This window comes from Punica granatum, chromosome 6, assembly GCF_007655135.1.
Source record: "Punica granatum isolate Tunisia-2019 chromosome 6, ASM765513v2, whole genome shotgun sequence".
NCBI classification, from domain to species: domain Eukaryota; kingdom Viridiplantae; phylum Streptophyta; class Magnoliopsida; order Myrtales; family Lythraceae; genus Punica; species Punica granatum.
This window is the reverse complement of record NC_045132.1, coordinates 2,169,199-2,182,885: the sequence shown is the minus strand read 5'-3', so window position 1 is coordinate 2,182,885 and position 13,687 is coordinate 2,169,199. Positions and strand designations below refer to the sequence as shown.

The 13,687-nt window shown below is 41.0% G+C and overlaps 1 protein-coding gene across 1 annotated transcript; it reads left to right on the top strand.

Moving 5' to 3' along the window:
• The first annotated feature begins 206 nt into the window (after positions 1–206).
• On the top strand, positions 207–1,143 carry LOC116210241 (probable disease resistance protein RF9). The gene is made up of 2 exons (XM_031544093.1): positions 207–749; positions 894–1,143. The coding sequence occupies exons 1-2, from the start codon at positions 273–275 to the stop codon at positions 900–902; spliced, it is 486 nt and encodes a 161-aa protein (XP_031399953.1). The 5' UTR covers positions 207–272; the 3' UTR covers positions 903–1,143.
• The last annotated feature ends 12,544 nt before the right edge of the window (positions 1,144–13,687 follow it).

Sequence of the window (13,687 nt, the reverse complement as noted above, 5' to 3'; positions counted from 1 at the left end):
AGCATGCCATTGGACTGGAAGTGGTAGGGGCAGTTCACCCACCAGAAATCGTGTCAACAGAACCTGCAGAACAGCTTGCCCTCCAGGAAACCAGCCTGACGTGCAGTCAGAGCTTGAGCTCACTGGATCGCCCCTGCATGCCATTCCAGGAAATCAACCAGAAACTGTGCCAAATTGGGCCCGCAGAACAGGTTCAATCTGGGTTTCCAGGACTCCAACCTGAAGTCGAACCAGTAGCTCAGCCCGCAGAACAGCTTGGAAACCAACCCGACATGCAGTTAGGGATCGACCCCACCCGACAGCCCCAGCATGCCGGTGAACTGGTAGTGGTACTTTCCAGCAGCATCAGGCAACTTACCCTGTCAAAGTCTTGTCTAGATGAGGATTCCATGGGACTTTTGGGACGTGCACTTCCTAAACTAGCCGTGCTTAGGCTTTTTGCTGAATCCTACACTGGATCAAAAATGAGATGCACTGGTTTTCCTGAACTGCGTATCCTGAAACTGTGGAAACTGAAAAATCTTGAGGAAGTGATTGTGGAATCAGGAGACATGTCCAACCTTCACGAAATGGAAATTCGGGAATGTCCAATGATGAAAAAATTCCCCAGGGTGAAGCACTTGGGCATGTTGAAGGAACTCACACTGACAAACGTGCTTGAGGATCTAGTGAAAGATGTCGAGAGAAATCTGGATAATCAGAATACATATTGCAGAAAAAACAATGGAAATGCTGCGTTTCTAATTAAGGTGAGTTTCTCTCAGCTTGTCGTCGTGCTGCAATGGATAGGAAACCATCTGTTCTGATTACTTTTATATGAACACATTCAAAGCATATTTTATCTTCATGCTCTTATCTTATTGGCAAGTGCCAACTCTTTTTATTTCTGTCAGGTTTCATGATCACTGAATCCAATGCGGCCAACCTTGAGAGCAGATTCATATTCAAAATGCAACGAAGGTGCAGCCCACTGAACCATCGGTATCTGGGGCAGTCATTTTCGCATTGAGAAATGTGGTGGGATTAATGCCCTTGTGATATATTCCTCCTGCCTTCCCCCCATCTAATTCTCCTTCTTCCCTTTTTCCAAGTGACTTGTGTAACGACCCCGTGTTGCCCATGCATTATTTCCTTTGTTCTAGTGAGGTAATTTGGGTTTTTTTTTTTTCAAATGTCAATAATGTATGGCATGTATGAAGTGGGGGCTTGTGTTGTTGCCGTGTGGAATATAAAATCTATGTAATGACCCGGTGCTTTTCAAATTCGCTCAGATCGCCGCAAAATAATGTCTTCCAAATCATGCTTATCTTCCTCTCTGCCTACCCCTTCCTCTGTATCAATCAATTCCACCGTAGTCTGCCCATGTTATTCTGAACCGGACTGCTCAGGCAGTTTCGGACCGGGATGAGAGTCGGCATGCTGTCGCCCGCTCCCCCTTTCAGCCCGCTGCTCCCAGTATTGGCCCGACTCATTGGGCTTTGCTGAAATCGGCGCAGATATCCTTCCAGGCCTGTCTCCTCTCCTCGGCCCGGTCCCATAATGGTGGCCCGACTCATTGGGCCTTCCCGAAACCTGCCCAGACGCCCTTCCACTTCCAGGCCCTCACCAGATGCTCCTATATCGACATATAATGGAGTACTATCCGTTGATTTACTCGGCTCAACCTCTTTATTAGCTGCAAATGGAAGTGCGTCTTCGCAGTAATGAACATCCCGTGAAACAAAAATTTCCCATGAATTAAGATCATAGAGACGCCGGTCCTTTTTCCCGTGCAGGTAGCCAATAAAAACACATCACCTAGATCTTTCAACAAACTTACTTTGATTCGCGGATGATTACGAGCATAACACAACTAACCAAAGACCTTCAAATTAGTGTAATTAGGCAGCCTTTGAAATAGTACCTCGTAGAGGCAACTGTTATCTAGTAATGGTGTGGGCGTCATATTGATCAGATGCATTGCTATTGGTACACATTCTCCTCAAAATTTCATGGGAAGAGAAGCTTGAATCATGAGTGCCAGGCCACGATTAAAATGTGCATGTGCTTCCTCTACACGACCATTTTATTGCGGCGTGTCAACACAGGACGTCTGATGCTCAATGCCATTTGCCAAGAAATATTCCTGCAACTCACGTGATAAAAAATCTGTTCCATTAACACTTCTAATAACCTTAATCGTTCGATCAAATTGGTTCTTGATGAGATTGCAGAAATTAATAAGAAATTGAGTTATCTCAGATTTATCGTGCATTAAATAAAGCCAAACACACCCCCAATGAAATCATCCACAATTGTCAAAAATAATTGCCCCCAAAAGTTGATTTAACTTTGTAAGGTCCCCACAAATCACAATGTATTAACTAGAACGGGAAATCAGCTTTATTCAAACTCAAAAAAAAATGGGGAGCGTGTTTGCTTCGCTCTCAAGCATACATCACACTCCTTATTCCACTGATTAATTTCGAGATTAATCCCACTGATTTAATACTGCGAGAGGGATGACCTATCCTTCGATGCCAGATGTCTTGGGGTCCACTGCTAAACCGCTGAACACGCCACCAATGCAATTGCCACGCGTCTCAAATAGTTGACACCCCCCGTAGCTTACCCACTCTAAGTATCTTTCTCAAAGTGCAATCCTGAATCACACATAAATTTAAGCAAAAAATTACTTTGCAATCCATATCCACAGACAATTGGGCAATGGATATCAAATTGCAATTAAAACTGGGCATAAATTACATATCAGATAATTCCAGAGAATTCACAATCTTCACTTTTCCAAGTCGAGCAGCCTGCAGTTTTCCTTTGTTTGGAATGTATACCAGTGCATCACCTTTAATGGACGAGGATTCAGTAAAATAGTCAAGACAACCCGTCATGTGTCTTGATGCTCGGTGTCTAATATCCACTCTGAATCAATATAAATAAAATCGTTACCAGTAAGACGAGTAGGATCATAATCTTTTCCTGCCAACATGCCAAACAATTTCTGAAATTGAGCTTCGAGCAATGCTTCCTGTTGTCCAAGCTGGGAGCTACTGGTCGCCGAATTTTCTTGGACAACATTGGCGCGCATTGGGCCGCTATGCTGCTGTTGCTGATTCGGCCCAGGCTATGGCTTGTCTTCCCGGTCCGAATTGCTGATTGGGTCCTCTCCCAGTTGCGGGCTTCTTTCCTTTAACAAAGTCTGCTGGGTACCTATTTAGAGCCCAACAGTTGCTCCTCTAGTTCGACCTAGATCGCTGACCTTCCTATGCATACTACTGGCACGATCCATAACCTTGCTTTCCCTGACACTGTCCAACCCCCGAGCCCGACCAGTTCGACCCAGACCGCTGCCCCGATCCTGAGCAAATCCAATCCAGTCTAGCCCGACCCGAACTGCTGCTGCTTCATTCCCTTGGTTCCAGCCCAACTTTCCCCTCCTCCTTTAAGGGAATATTACTTGGGTGATACAAAATTTTTTAAGTTTAACGCAGATGGTACAAATTTTTTTTTGTAACAATTTTTGTACAAAATGTATCAAATTGTTTCAATCAAGTCCACTCCGTCAATTTCCGCCGACGCCATGAAGACTTTCTGACGTGGTACCTAACGTGGCAAGTCGTATCATACGTGGCTCAAAACTTAAAACGCGAGTTCCTAAGGTAGGAAATAATCCAAAAGCTGAAAAAAAAAAAAAGACAAAAAGCAAAACTTGAAAGAGAAAACAAGACAGAGGGTTGAGAGGAGACGATGACAGTGGTTGTTTCTCAATTTTCTCTCCTTCTACTTGCAATCAGGCTAGGGTTTCGTTGCAGTCGGTGAGAGGAGTCAGAGCACATGCAATGTTTTGGTTTGTCTACAATGCCCCACGATTTAAGCTCCTTGGACCCTGCTCCCATGTATGATAAGTAATCTATTAGCCTACCTTGTCGATGATGTTTGTGGTTTAGATTTTAGGTTTTGGGTGAAGTCAAAAGGACATGCCAAGGTGTGTAAGCTTGGATTATCTGGTGTTGCTGGTGATAAATTACTATTGGCGACCATTGATGGAGCATAGAAAACTTATCTGGTCGATATTGAGTGGTCAACTGGGATCGCAATTGTTATGTTTAGAATGTCTAAGGTTTTTTTGCTTTTCTAGCCCTTGTTAAACATTTAAATGATTGGGTTTTGGTTTTTGTCCACAAAGGAGGCTGTGGAAGATGCAGGAGATGCTCAGGAGGGTATTAGAGATGCAGGGGAGGCTGTGAGAGATGCAAATAGAGATGTGTCTTCAGTTGATGTCCAAGAGGACTTTGAGTATGTAAACTCGCATTTGAATGACATGGGGTTTATGGAAGTTTTAGAGATAGAGGAGAATGCTCCTGCTCCTGCTATGGGAGCTCAATCAATATATATGGAAGATATGCTAGTTGAAGATGCAAATGAGGATGATGGTTCTAAATTGAATGATACTGATAATGACATGACAAATGATGTAGATCTTGTGGATGTGAATATTGTATTGCAAGAAGGCATTCGACATGGGAAGAGAGAGTAGCCACCCTTTTGAAATCAGAGAAGAACCACATGTCGATGTTACTGATGAAGAAGGTGATTGGGAGACGGGGAATGGAAGTGATGAGTCTGATGGCTTCTAGAGCATAGACTTTGGCGATGAAGGTGGGAGTGCAAGTAGGTTACCGGAATTCAGGCAAGAATAAGACTTGCAATATCCAAAGTTTGTAATTGGTATGTTGTTTGGAACAATGAAGGAGTTAAAGGATGTTGTGAAGCAATATGGTATCGTGAACAAAGTCAACGTGGCCATAGTGAGGAATGAAAAGGACATAGTCAATGCCAAGTGCAAGAATTGTGATGGATGGATGCTAAGGTCAGCATGGAATAAAATGCACAATGTATTGCAAATTAAGAAGTGTAAGGACAAGCACACACATGGGAAGGAAGTTCCTGACATATATTTTAGTTATAAGTGGCTAGGTGAGACTTATAAAGCTCAGCTCTGGGCTGACCCAAACTGGTCCTCCAAGTCTTTTGCACATCAGCTTGACCATGACTTCAAGGCCAACTGCAACAGGATGAAGCTATGGAGGGCTAGGAATTATGCTATGAACTTATTAAGGATTTCAGACGAGAAACAATATGCAAAATTATGGGACTATTTTGAAGAATTAAGAAAGACCAATCCTAGTTCCTCTGTTTTAATAGGGACTGACCATCATATCTTGTATGTATGTTTTGATGCCCGCAAGAGAGGTTTCCTAGCTGGTTGCAGACCATTAATTGGATTGGATGGGTGTTGGCTTAAGGGAAAATACAATGGACAGCTCCTAACTGCAGTGGGAATAGATGCAAATGATTGCATTTATCCTATAGCATTTAGGGTGGTGGAGATTGAAAATAAAGAATCATGGTCATGGTTTTTAGAAAATTTGGCAAGAGACTTGAATATTGATGATTCTTCCCTTGGACTTTTATGGGAGATAAGGAGAACATATGGTTTTATTAAAAATTGATTAGGTTTACTGACATATCTGTGTTAATTTTTTTAAACCTACTTAAATGCCTATTTACTCGTAGGACTTGCTGACAGTGTTTTTTTTTCTTGTGTTCTGTTATCAAGGGGTTAGTTCAATTCCTTGATGAATTGTTTTCTCTTGAAGAGAAAAGGTTTTGTACTCGACATTTATGAAAAAACATTTGCAGAGCAGACACTATCAAGAAGGGGAAGGAATTGAAAGACCTATTAGGGGCTACTGTCAAGGGTACTTACCCAGTAGAATCCAGGAAGCACGTGGAGGTGTTAAGAATACAAGATGAGAAAGCTTGGAAATGGCTCCAAGATAAACCTCCATCATAATGGTCAAAGTCCCATTTTAGGGAATACCCCAAGTCTGATGTTTTGTTCCAGTAAAAGTTTTCACAGTGGTTGTTTAATAATGTGTAATCTTTTTTATTGTACAAGTAGAATTTAGAAGAAAGGGACAAGCCTATTATTACATTGTTTGAGAGTACTAGAACAAAACTGATGAAAAGAATGTCCATGAAAAGGAAACTTGCAGACAAGTATAATGTGAGGTTTTGTCTTAAGATTCTGAAGAAGCTTGAGAGGTACAATGAGTAGGCCCCAGGGTGTTGACCAATTGAGTCTGGGGCAGGTAAGTTTAGTGTGATTGTTGTTGAAAAACTCTATGTGGTGGATTTGCTTGCTTTGACATGCAATTGCAAGCAGTAGCAACCCTCAAGTATCCCTTGTCACCATGCAATTGCATGTATACAACTAAAAAGGAGGAAGTCAGAAGATTTTATCCATCCTATCTATAGTGTTGCAAGCTTCAAAGCTTGTCATGAACCAATTATCTATCCATTCAGAGATCTAGATGATTATGACCCGACTAGTTTGGAACCAATAAAACCTCATCCCTTGAAGCAAAAAAAGGGTAGACCCCAAACTATTAGAAGAAAGGGTCTTAATGAGCAAACTATACGAGTTGCTAAATATGGCATCGAGATTATTGGAAACAAAGACTGCATGAAAATGAAGCGCTCAATATGCAAAGAAGCTGGTCATAATAAAAAGACTTGTAAAAAGAGAGGAATGAGTGTTTCAACATGTCTTTCAAACACAGAGCAAGATTTGCCAAGTGGAAGTTCCAGCCAATAAAACATTGTGAGTTACTACTAGACAAATATATATTCCTTATATTCATTCATTTCAGCGATCTAATTTCTCGGTTTGCAAGCTACTTACAGGAAAAGAGAAGGAGAATATATTGCTAGTTTCACGGGGCGCAACGAAAGCGAAAAAGGAACAGAAATTCAAAATTTCCTACCCGTGAAACTAATCCTAAGACCTACTAGAAGAATAAGAGTAAATAAAAGCGTACCTGGAATATTTAAAATTGTTGACCGAGCGTCCCACGCGTGACGCCTCTACTGGTATCCACACCGACTTTATCGACGAGTTTTCGAGATCGGCGGTGCTAGTGGCCAATACTCGAAAGAAACACCGATGCAACACCCGAAATTTTAAGACTAATGGGGTTAATTCAAATTGAACAATTCAACTTGAATTTCCCCACATTAATGCACGTACACACATATGTATGTATATGCTTATGCATACATATATATCACATATATATGTATATATATAGCACACGTATATATGTATGTACATTTACATGCACACATATATATAAGCATCAGGGGGGAGACTTTCAAGTCTCCTTACCGATGTGGGACAAGAGGATTTAAGGATCCCAAACTGCCATGTGTCACCGTATTAATCGTGCATCAATTTGGTCCATTTAATCTAATAAATCGAGTCTAATTAATCGACAAATTTAATCTCATTAAATATCCGATTAATTAGTCGCACCATAAATCATCTAATCTCTATTAGACGATTTTATTGTTTCAAAATATCTCGTCAATTTAGTCGTAGTGTGTGACCCTGTAGGTTCCCAATTACGTTAATAGTAATATCGAAATATCTATTTCAATATTGGCATCTAGCAATGCATCACTGTTACTCAAGTAATCGAAAAGTCAATTTCTCGACGAACCTCGTGACCTATATTACCATGTAATATAATCTCTTTGTCCTCTATATCTCTATTGAGCCCAAGGCATGGTCGATGACATCCTTGTATGGCTCAATATCTCTTTTTCTTGGTTTACCGGGTAAGTCTATCAGAACAAATGAGCTCGATATCATTATATCGACTCATTTGGGTATGCATACACTTTTAGACTTAACCGCCAAGTGGCCGTGAGATATTGCTCTCGTTTCGTAGGAGGGGACAAATCCTATCTTGGTCACTCGCATTCTTTTTCATGCTTTGTGGCATACCTAATAACTATCTTTATAACCAGCCTGTTACGGTGGCGTTTGACAGTATCAAAATATACGACATTACATGTAGGAATCCATGGTGACCTCAAGTCAAAGGACCATTACACTATAGTCACTTTGAGATATGCTAATGACAGTCACGTAACAACCCATGTAGCAATCTCATGGCGGATCAGTCCAATACACATTACTCTAATGTATACATGTGGTGTGATTTGATATCTACATATCCATGACCTGTGAGACTTGGTCATCAATCAACACTCACACTAGTCTAATCGTATTATCGTTGTCCTAATTAACGATAATACTTTGACTATGGACATTTAGGAATAATGTTCGGTAATTATAGGATCTCACAATCAAGTCACACTTGATGCCTATTGAACATACTATTCCAAGGACATTATTGTGTAAAATCATATTTAACGCAATCTACACAATAACAGAAATGCCTCGTTTTATAATGAAATAGATATCATATTACAGAACTAATTATAGATTGCCTCTAGAGCATACACCAATTCCCAACATATATGACAGTGTTCCGAGCTCCAGCTCCCATCTGCTAATCCACATTTTTATAGATCAGAGTTTATCCAAAGCAATGTTACCTAGGTATACATATCAAATACATACACATTTTCATGAAAATGTGAAACTTTTGCGGTTACTAATTGTTTGGATCCTCAAGCTTCTCCCCAACCACCTGCCCCTGCTCATGGCCAATTTGAGTCTCAGTTTATTAGGACATCACAGCCACCACCTTATCCACCTACTGCATATGCTTCAAGATCTTAGAGACAAAGGACAAATAATTGAGGAATAGGGCCTTCTAGGTCTCTTAAAAGAAGAGGCAAGGGAAGCAAAATCACATGTGATGGATCTGCTCCACGTTCTCTCAGCCAAGAGTCATCAACAACACGAAGGAAGGCAAAGACATCAGGTTCCTTAAGCCAGCCACCACATGTTGGCAATTAGGATATAAAATGTCGTTTTGATGTTCATTTTTTATGTAAGATTACAAATGCTGCACTTTTGATACTCGTGTTGAAACTGATTTGGTATAATTGTTGGCCTTGTATTGCCCCCTTTTGATACTAGTAGAAAGAACATTGTCGACATTTTTTGATGTTTTAGTGGTGGAAAGAATAATATCCTTTTTTTATAGGTTTAAAGAGCAATATATATATATATTAATGTTTCTTTTATTGAGATTTGGAAAGAACAATCTGCCCTTTTATTATTGCAATTGGATGTAGCTGTCTTCGTAACTCTTGGCCATTTAATTATGAGAGTTCTTTACTGAATATGGTGAGAGGCAGATATGGTATTCCATGTTATATTGTTGCTGAGTTACATGGGTTGTTACTGCTTTGAAAGGGAAAATAATTCATATTGTGCTGCTAAAGTTACTTTAAAGCAGGTTAATATGCTTTAACATTATCTCATTTGTTCCACTATTTATATCAATTTATTACATCTTAATAAAAGTTTTGTACAATTCCGTTACATCTTAATAAAAGTTTTGTACCCATTTGTTAAGTTCTGTACCCATTTGTTACATCATTCTAAAAGATTTGAGCTTACGTACGATACAACTTATCACGTCACGTACCACGTCAAAAAGTTTTCACGGCATCTGCAAAAATTGACGAAGTGGACTTGATTGAAACAATTTGATACATTTTGTACCAAATTGTTACAAAAAAAAGATTTTATACCATTCGCGTTACGACTTAAAAAAATTTGTATCACTCAAGTAATTTTCTCCCTCGTTTAACGAGAAAAGCCATAGAATCAGACGGGTGGCTTGGTCCGTGCAACCATTTTCTGCCCTTCCTCTTGTGCGGCCATTTGAAAAACCTTATTACCATTGGGCATTGGCTCGACACTCAGGATGTTTGAACGAACCATATCGAACTAAGAGGTGAGTCCCATGAGGAATTGAAAGAGTTTCTACGTCTCTTGTTGTGCCATAATCCGATCGTTAGCACCACAATTGCAGGCTGGAATATCGAGATAGAAATCTGTTGAGATATGTTGTCCCACATCGAAAAATTGAGAAAGAAACTACAAGCTTATATGAGGTTTGGGTCCAGTAACCTATTAGCTTAAGCTTTTGGGTTGCAAATGGGCTCAAGTCCGTGTAGGCCCAAGTGGGTATTTTACATGATATCAAAGCGGGTTATGCTTCCGCGCGCTCATGTGGGCTCACATCGTGCCAGATTCGATTTCGAGGTAGCCAAGAGTGTGCCTCATGTTAATCAAGTCCAAGAGTGGTCCGGTCCAATTCCGAGGTAGCTAAAGGTGCACCTCTAATTAGGCCCGAGTGTGAAACTTGAGGCTAGTTTGGTATTTATCCCCCCTTACCCGAGCACGGAAGAGGATGCCCGGCTCGGGTTAGTTGTTAAGGGCGGGTGTTTAAGGCATGTGGCATGTGTTGGACCATACATTGCCACGTGAGGGCGGGTGTTGAGATATGTTGTCCCACATCGAAAAATTGAGAAATAAACCACAAGCTTATATGAGGCTTGGGTCCAGTAACCTATTAGCTTAAGTTTTTGGGTTGCAAATGGACTCAAGTCCGTGTAGGTTCAAGTGGGTATTTTACAAAATCCAATTCATTCCACAAATTCTTCCAACTTGCCATAATAATCCCTCACGCTTAGACTGTCTTGTTTGAGAAGACGAATCTTGGACTTGATTTGATAAATTTGAGTTTGGTTTCCTTGAGAGTACCTCTCCTTGAGGTCATCCCATAAACTCTTAGCATCAACTGCACAAGTCGCGGTTGCCTGGAGGTCCTTCTCAAATGTGTTGAAAATCCATGCTAATACTGTGGAATTACACACTTCCCACCTTTCCCGCATCGGGTCACCCTCTTCAGGATTCTCGAGTGACCCATCGATGAAAGGTATTTTGCTATTCGCTCTTAAAGCGAGCACGTGACCACGTCAAATAGTTGTCACCATTTAGGTGACAATTGATCAAGATATTCCCCGTAACAACGGCTGAGGTGAGAGGTGAGAGGTGAGTCGATACACGGCTGGGATCCCTGGCTTCTTGCCCGAACTATCCCCTATTTCCTTCACCTTTGGGAGCTCGGTACCTTCTTTTGACTTTCTTCAGTATCACTCAAATCCAACATCTCTCACAAGATTAATCGGTCCCAGAACGAAGGTGCTTTAATACCATGATGTTTTCTGAATTGTCAAGCTCAAAAACTATTATTGAGCGTTCAAGAGCATAAATAGGCTAATAGCCTGTTACAAGGAAAAGGGAAATATCTAAACTATCTAAAACTACGGGATTCTAGATTGTATAATTACGCTAACAATCCTAAGTATCCAAATACATAATATACATCCAATATACATTAATAAAGTATCCCGTAATAATGAGGAAATGAGGAATATTGGCAGGTGGAGTTGTGAACGTCACTATGCTGCTAGAAACTATAGGCTGTTCTGGCAAGGCTGTTCAGGCATTATTCACTTGTCGATTCGCTTGTTCAAAACATAATATCGGGGGCTGCATCAAGTCTGCTGTCAAGAGCGCAGGCTCTTGAGCATCAAAGATCTTTGGAGGAGAGTGAAGATGATATGACAACAGAATATCTTGGCAAATTCGGGGGCTATCTCATTAAGCAGTTATTTATTAATATTATTTTTAATAGCTTCGATTTGTAGTCTTGCTTGGAATATGTCTTCTCTCTTTGCCGTCCAAGCTTTCATTTTGCTCGTATCCCTTGTACTCTTTTTCCATGATTTCAAGAGTATAAACTTGTTTATCGAAAGGGGAAAAAAAAAAAAGGACCTCACAGACTCCAGTAAAAATTCATATTCAAGTCAATGCCGAAAAGACTCGGGGTGTGTTTGTTTAACTTAATTAAATAAATGCTTAAAAGTTAATTACAAATTAATTATAAGAGAAAATGAATGTAAGAAAGAGGAAAAGATGAAAAGATGAAAGTTTAAACTACTTAATTTTTAAATAAAAAATCACTGTAAAAAATTTTAACTTAATAAAATAAGTTATTCTCTACTTATTCATCCTTATTCATTCATTCTTCTTCCTATAAATTTCTTCCATTAACTAATTATATGCTTAATTTATCAAACACTACCTTAATGTCCGTTAATAGAAGGAGGATACATGTGGTCTCAACAAGGAAAAAAGAGGCGAAAAAAAAAAAAAAGACAGACAATGGACTTGATGCGCCCCCCCCCCCCCCCCCCCCCCCATTGCAATACAACATTGGTTATGAAGGAGCCCTGGCGCATCTGGAAGTGATCGGTCAAGCCAAAATGTGCCATCATCATCCAAGTATGTGTGAGAAGCTCTCCTCCAACCTTCAGCTGCTTGGCATGAGATTCTCCGCTGCACTCTTTTGCAGCGTAGAGCAAGAACTGAATCCAGACCCCTGCGATAGTCTCCCATTTGAATTTGCGGAATTCCGCGGCATTCATGCCACGATGCCTCTTGCGATCGTATTGAAATTCCCCCGCAAGCCTGTGCCCCTCAAACAGAACAGATTTGCTGATGCTGCCCTTTACCTGCTCTGGTTTCATTTCAGCCATTTCAGTCACCCGAAGGAGCCTCTTACATGCTTCATTGAGGTGATTGTCTCTGGAACCGGTAATTCCTCCACCAAAGACTCGTGATGCCTCGGCAGAAGTGTCCTGGATTCTGATATGACCAATCCCTCTGGGCAACATGAAAGGGCAATCGACCAGGAGGTAGGCCATGTATCGCGAAAGTTGCTCGCTCAGCTTGATGTTTCTGAGAATGGCCTCATTACAGTTTCGATCTTCATAGCTGCATAGATCGGTAGCAATGTGCCAAATTAAGATCTGATGATCGAACTCCAACTCTGTACTCCAATCCAGGTAATGGAGATTGCTCTGCCTGAGCAGATCTCTCGCTGTCATTGCAGTGCTCGTAATTTGGTTCATCAACTGACCAGCTGGGGATCGAATCCCCAGCCTGTTGTATAGATTCTCCTGGATGATATGGCTCCGCTTGCAAACCATATCAAATAAGAACTGCTTCAGATCCTCGCCTATTTCCTTGTATGGTGTGTAGAAGATGACCTTGTCCACATCAAAATACTCGAGCATTTTCCACAAACACCCCTTTTTCCTTCTGATGCAATACTCGAGCAAGCAGAACTGCCCCATGGAATTCGACCAGCTGTTGTTCTTGTCGATGCGGCAGTTGATGTGGCAGATACAGGTGGTCATTCTACGGATGAGGATTCCTGTATATTGCCCAATTTGCACTAGCATTCTAAGAGATGAAATAAGTAGATTGGCAGGACACTTGTATGAGGACACTGGTAGTACAACATAAAGCGGATGGAAGTAGCCTCTCTGACCCTGTATTTCACCCAGAAACGGATGAAGGATGACTCCTGAAGAACAGTCCAAATCAGCAACAGCAATGTCGTGATTGTCAGGCCATTCATACTTCAAACTCGAGTGATCTTCAACCATTAATTTGACGAAAAAACCTAGAACTGTTGAGGACATTAAAATAGTTATCAGGCGAAGAAGGCCACCCCACCAAGTACAAAGGACCTTAGCTTTGGTGTGGAGCAAATGGGACATGGTTTGGATTTCCATTTCCACTATCCTGAAAGCATTCAGTGGTGTCAAGCCGCAGAAGAAGTTGATGCTCGCAATCATGTCATTATCGCCTAGAATGAGATCCACGAAAAGCTGCTGGAAAACGGGAAACAGTGCCCTGCTTGGACAAGATTTGCCGCATCATCATTGGATGTATCTTGCTCAGGTCGAGTGCTTGTGGGGTCTGGGATCTGAGCAATCTCATAAA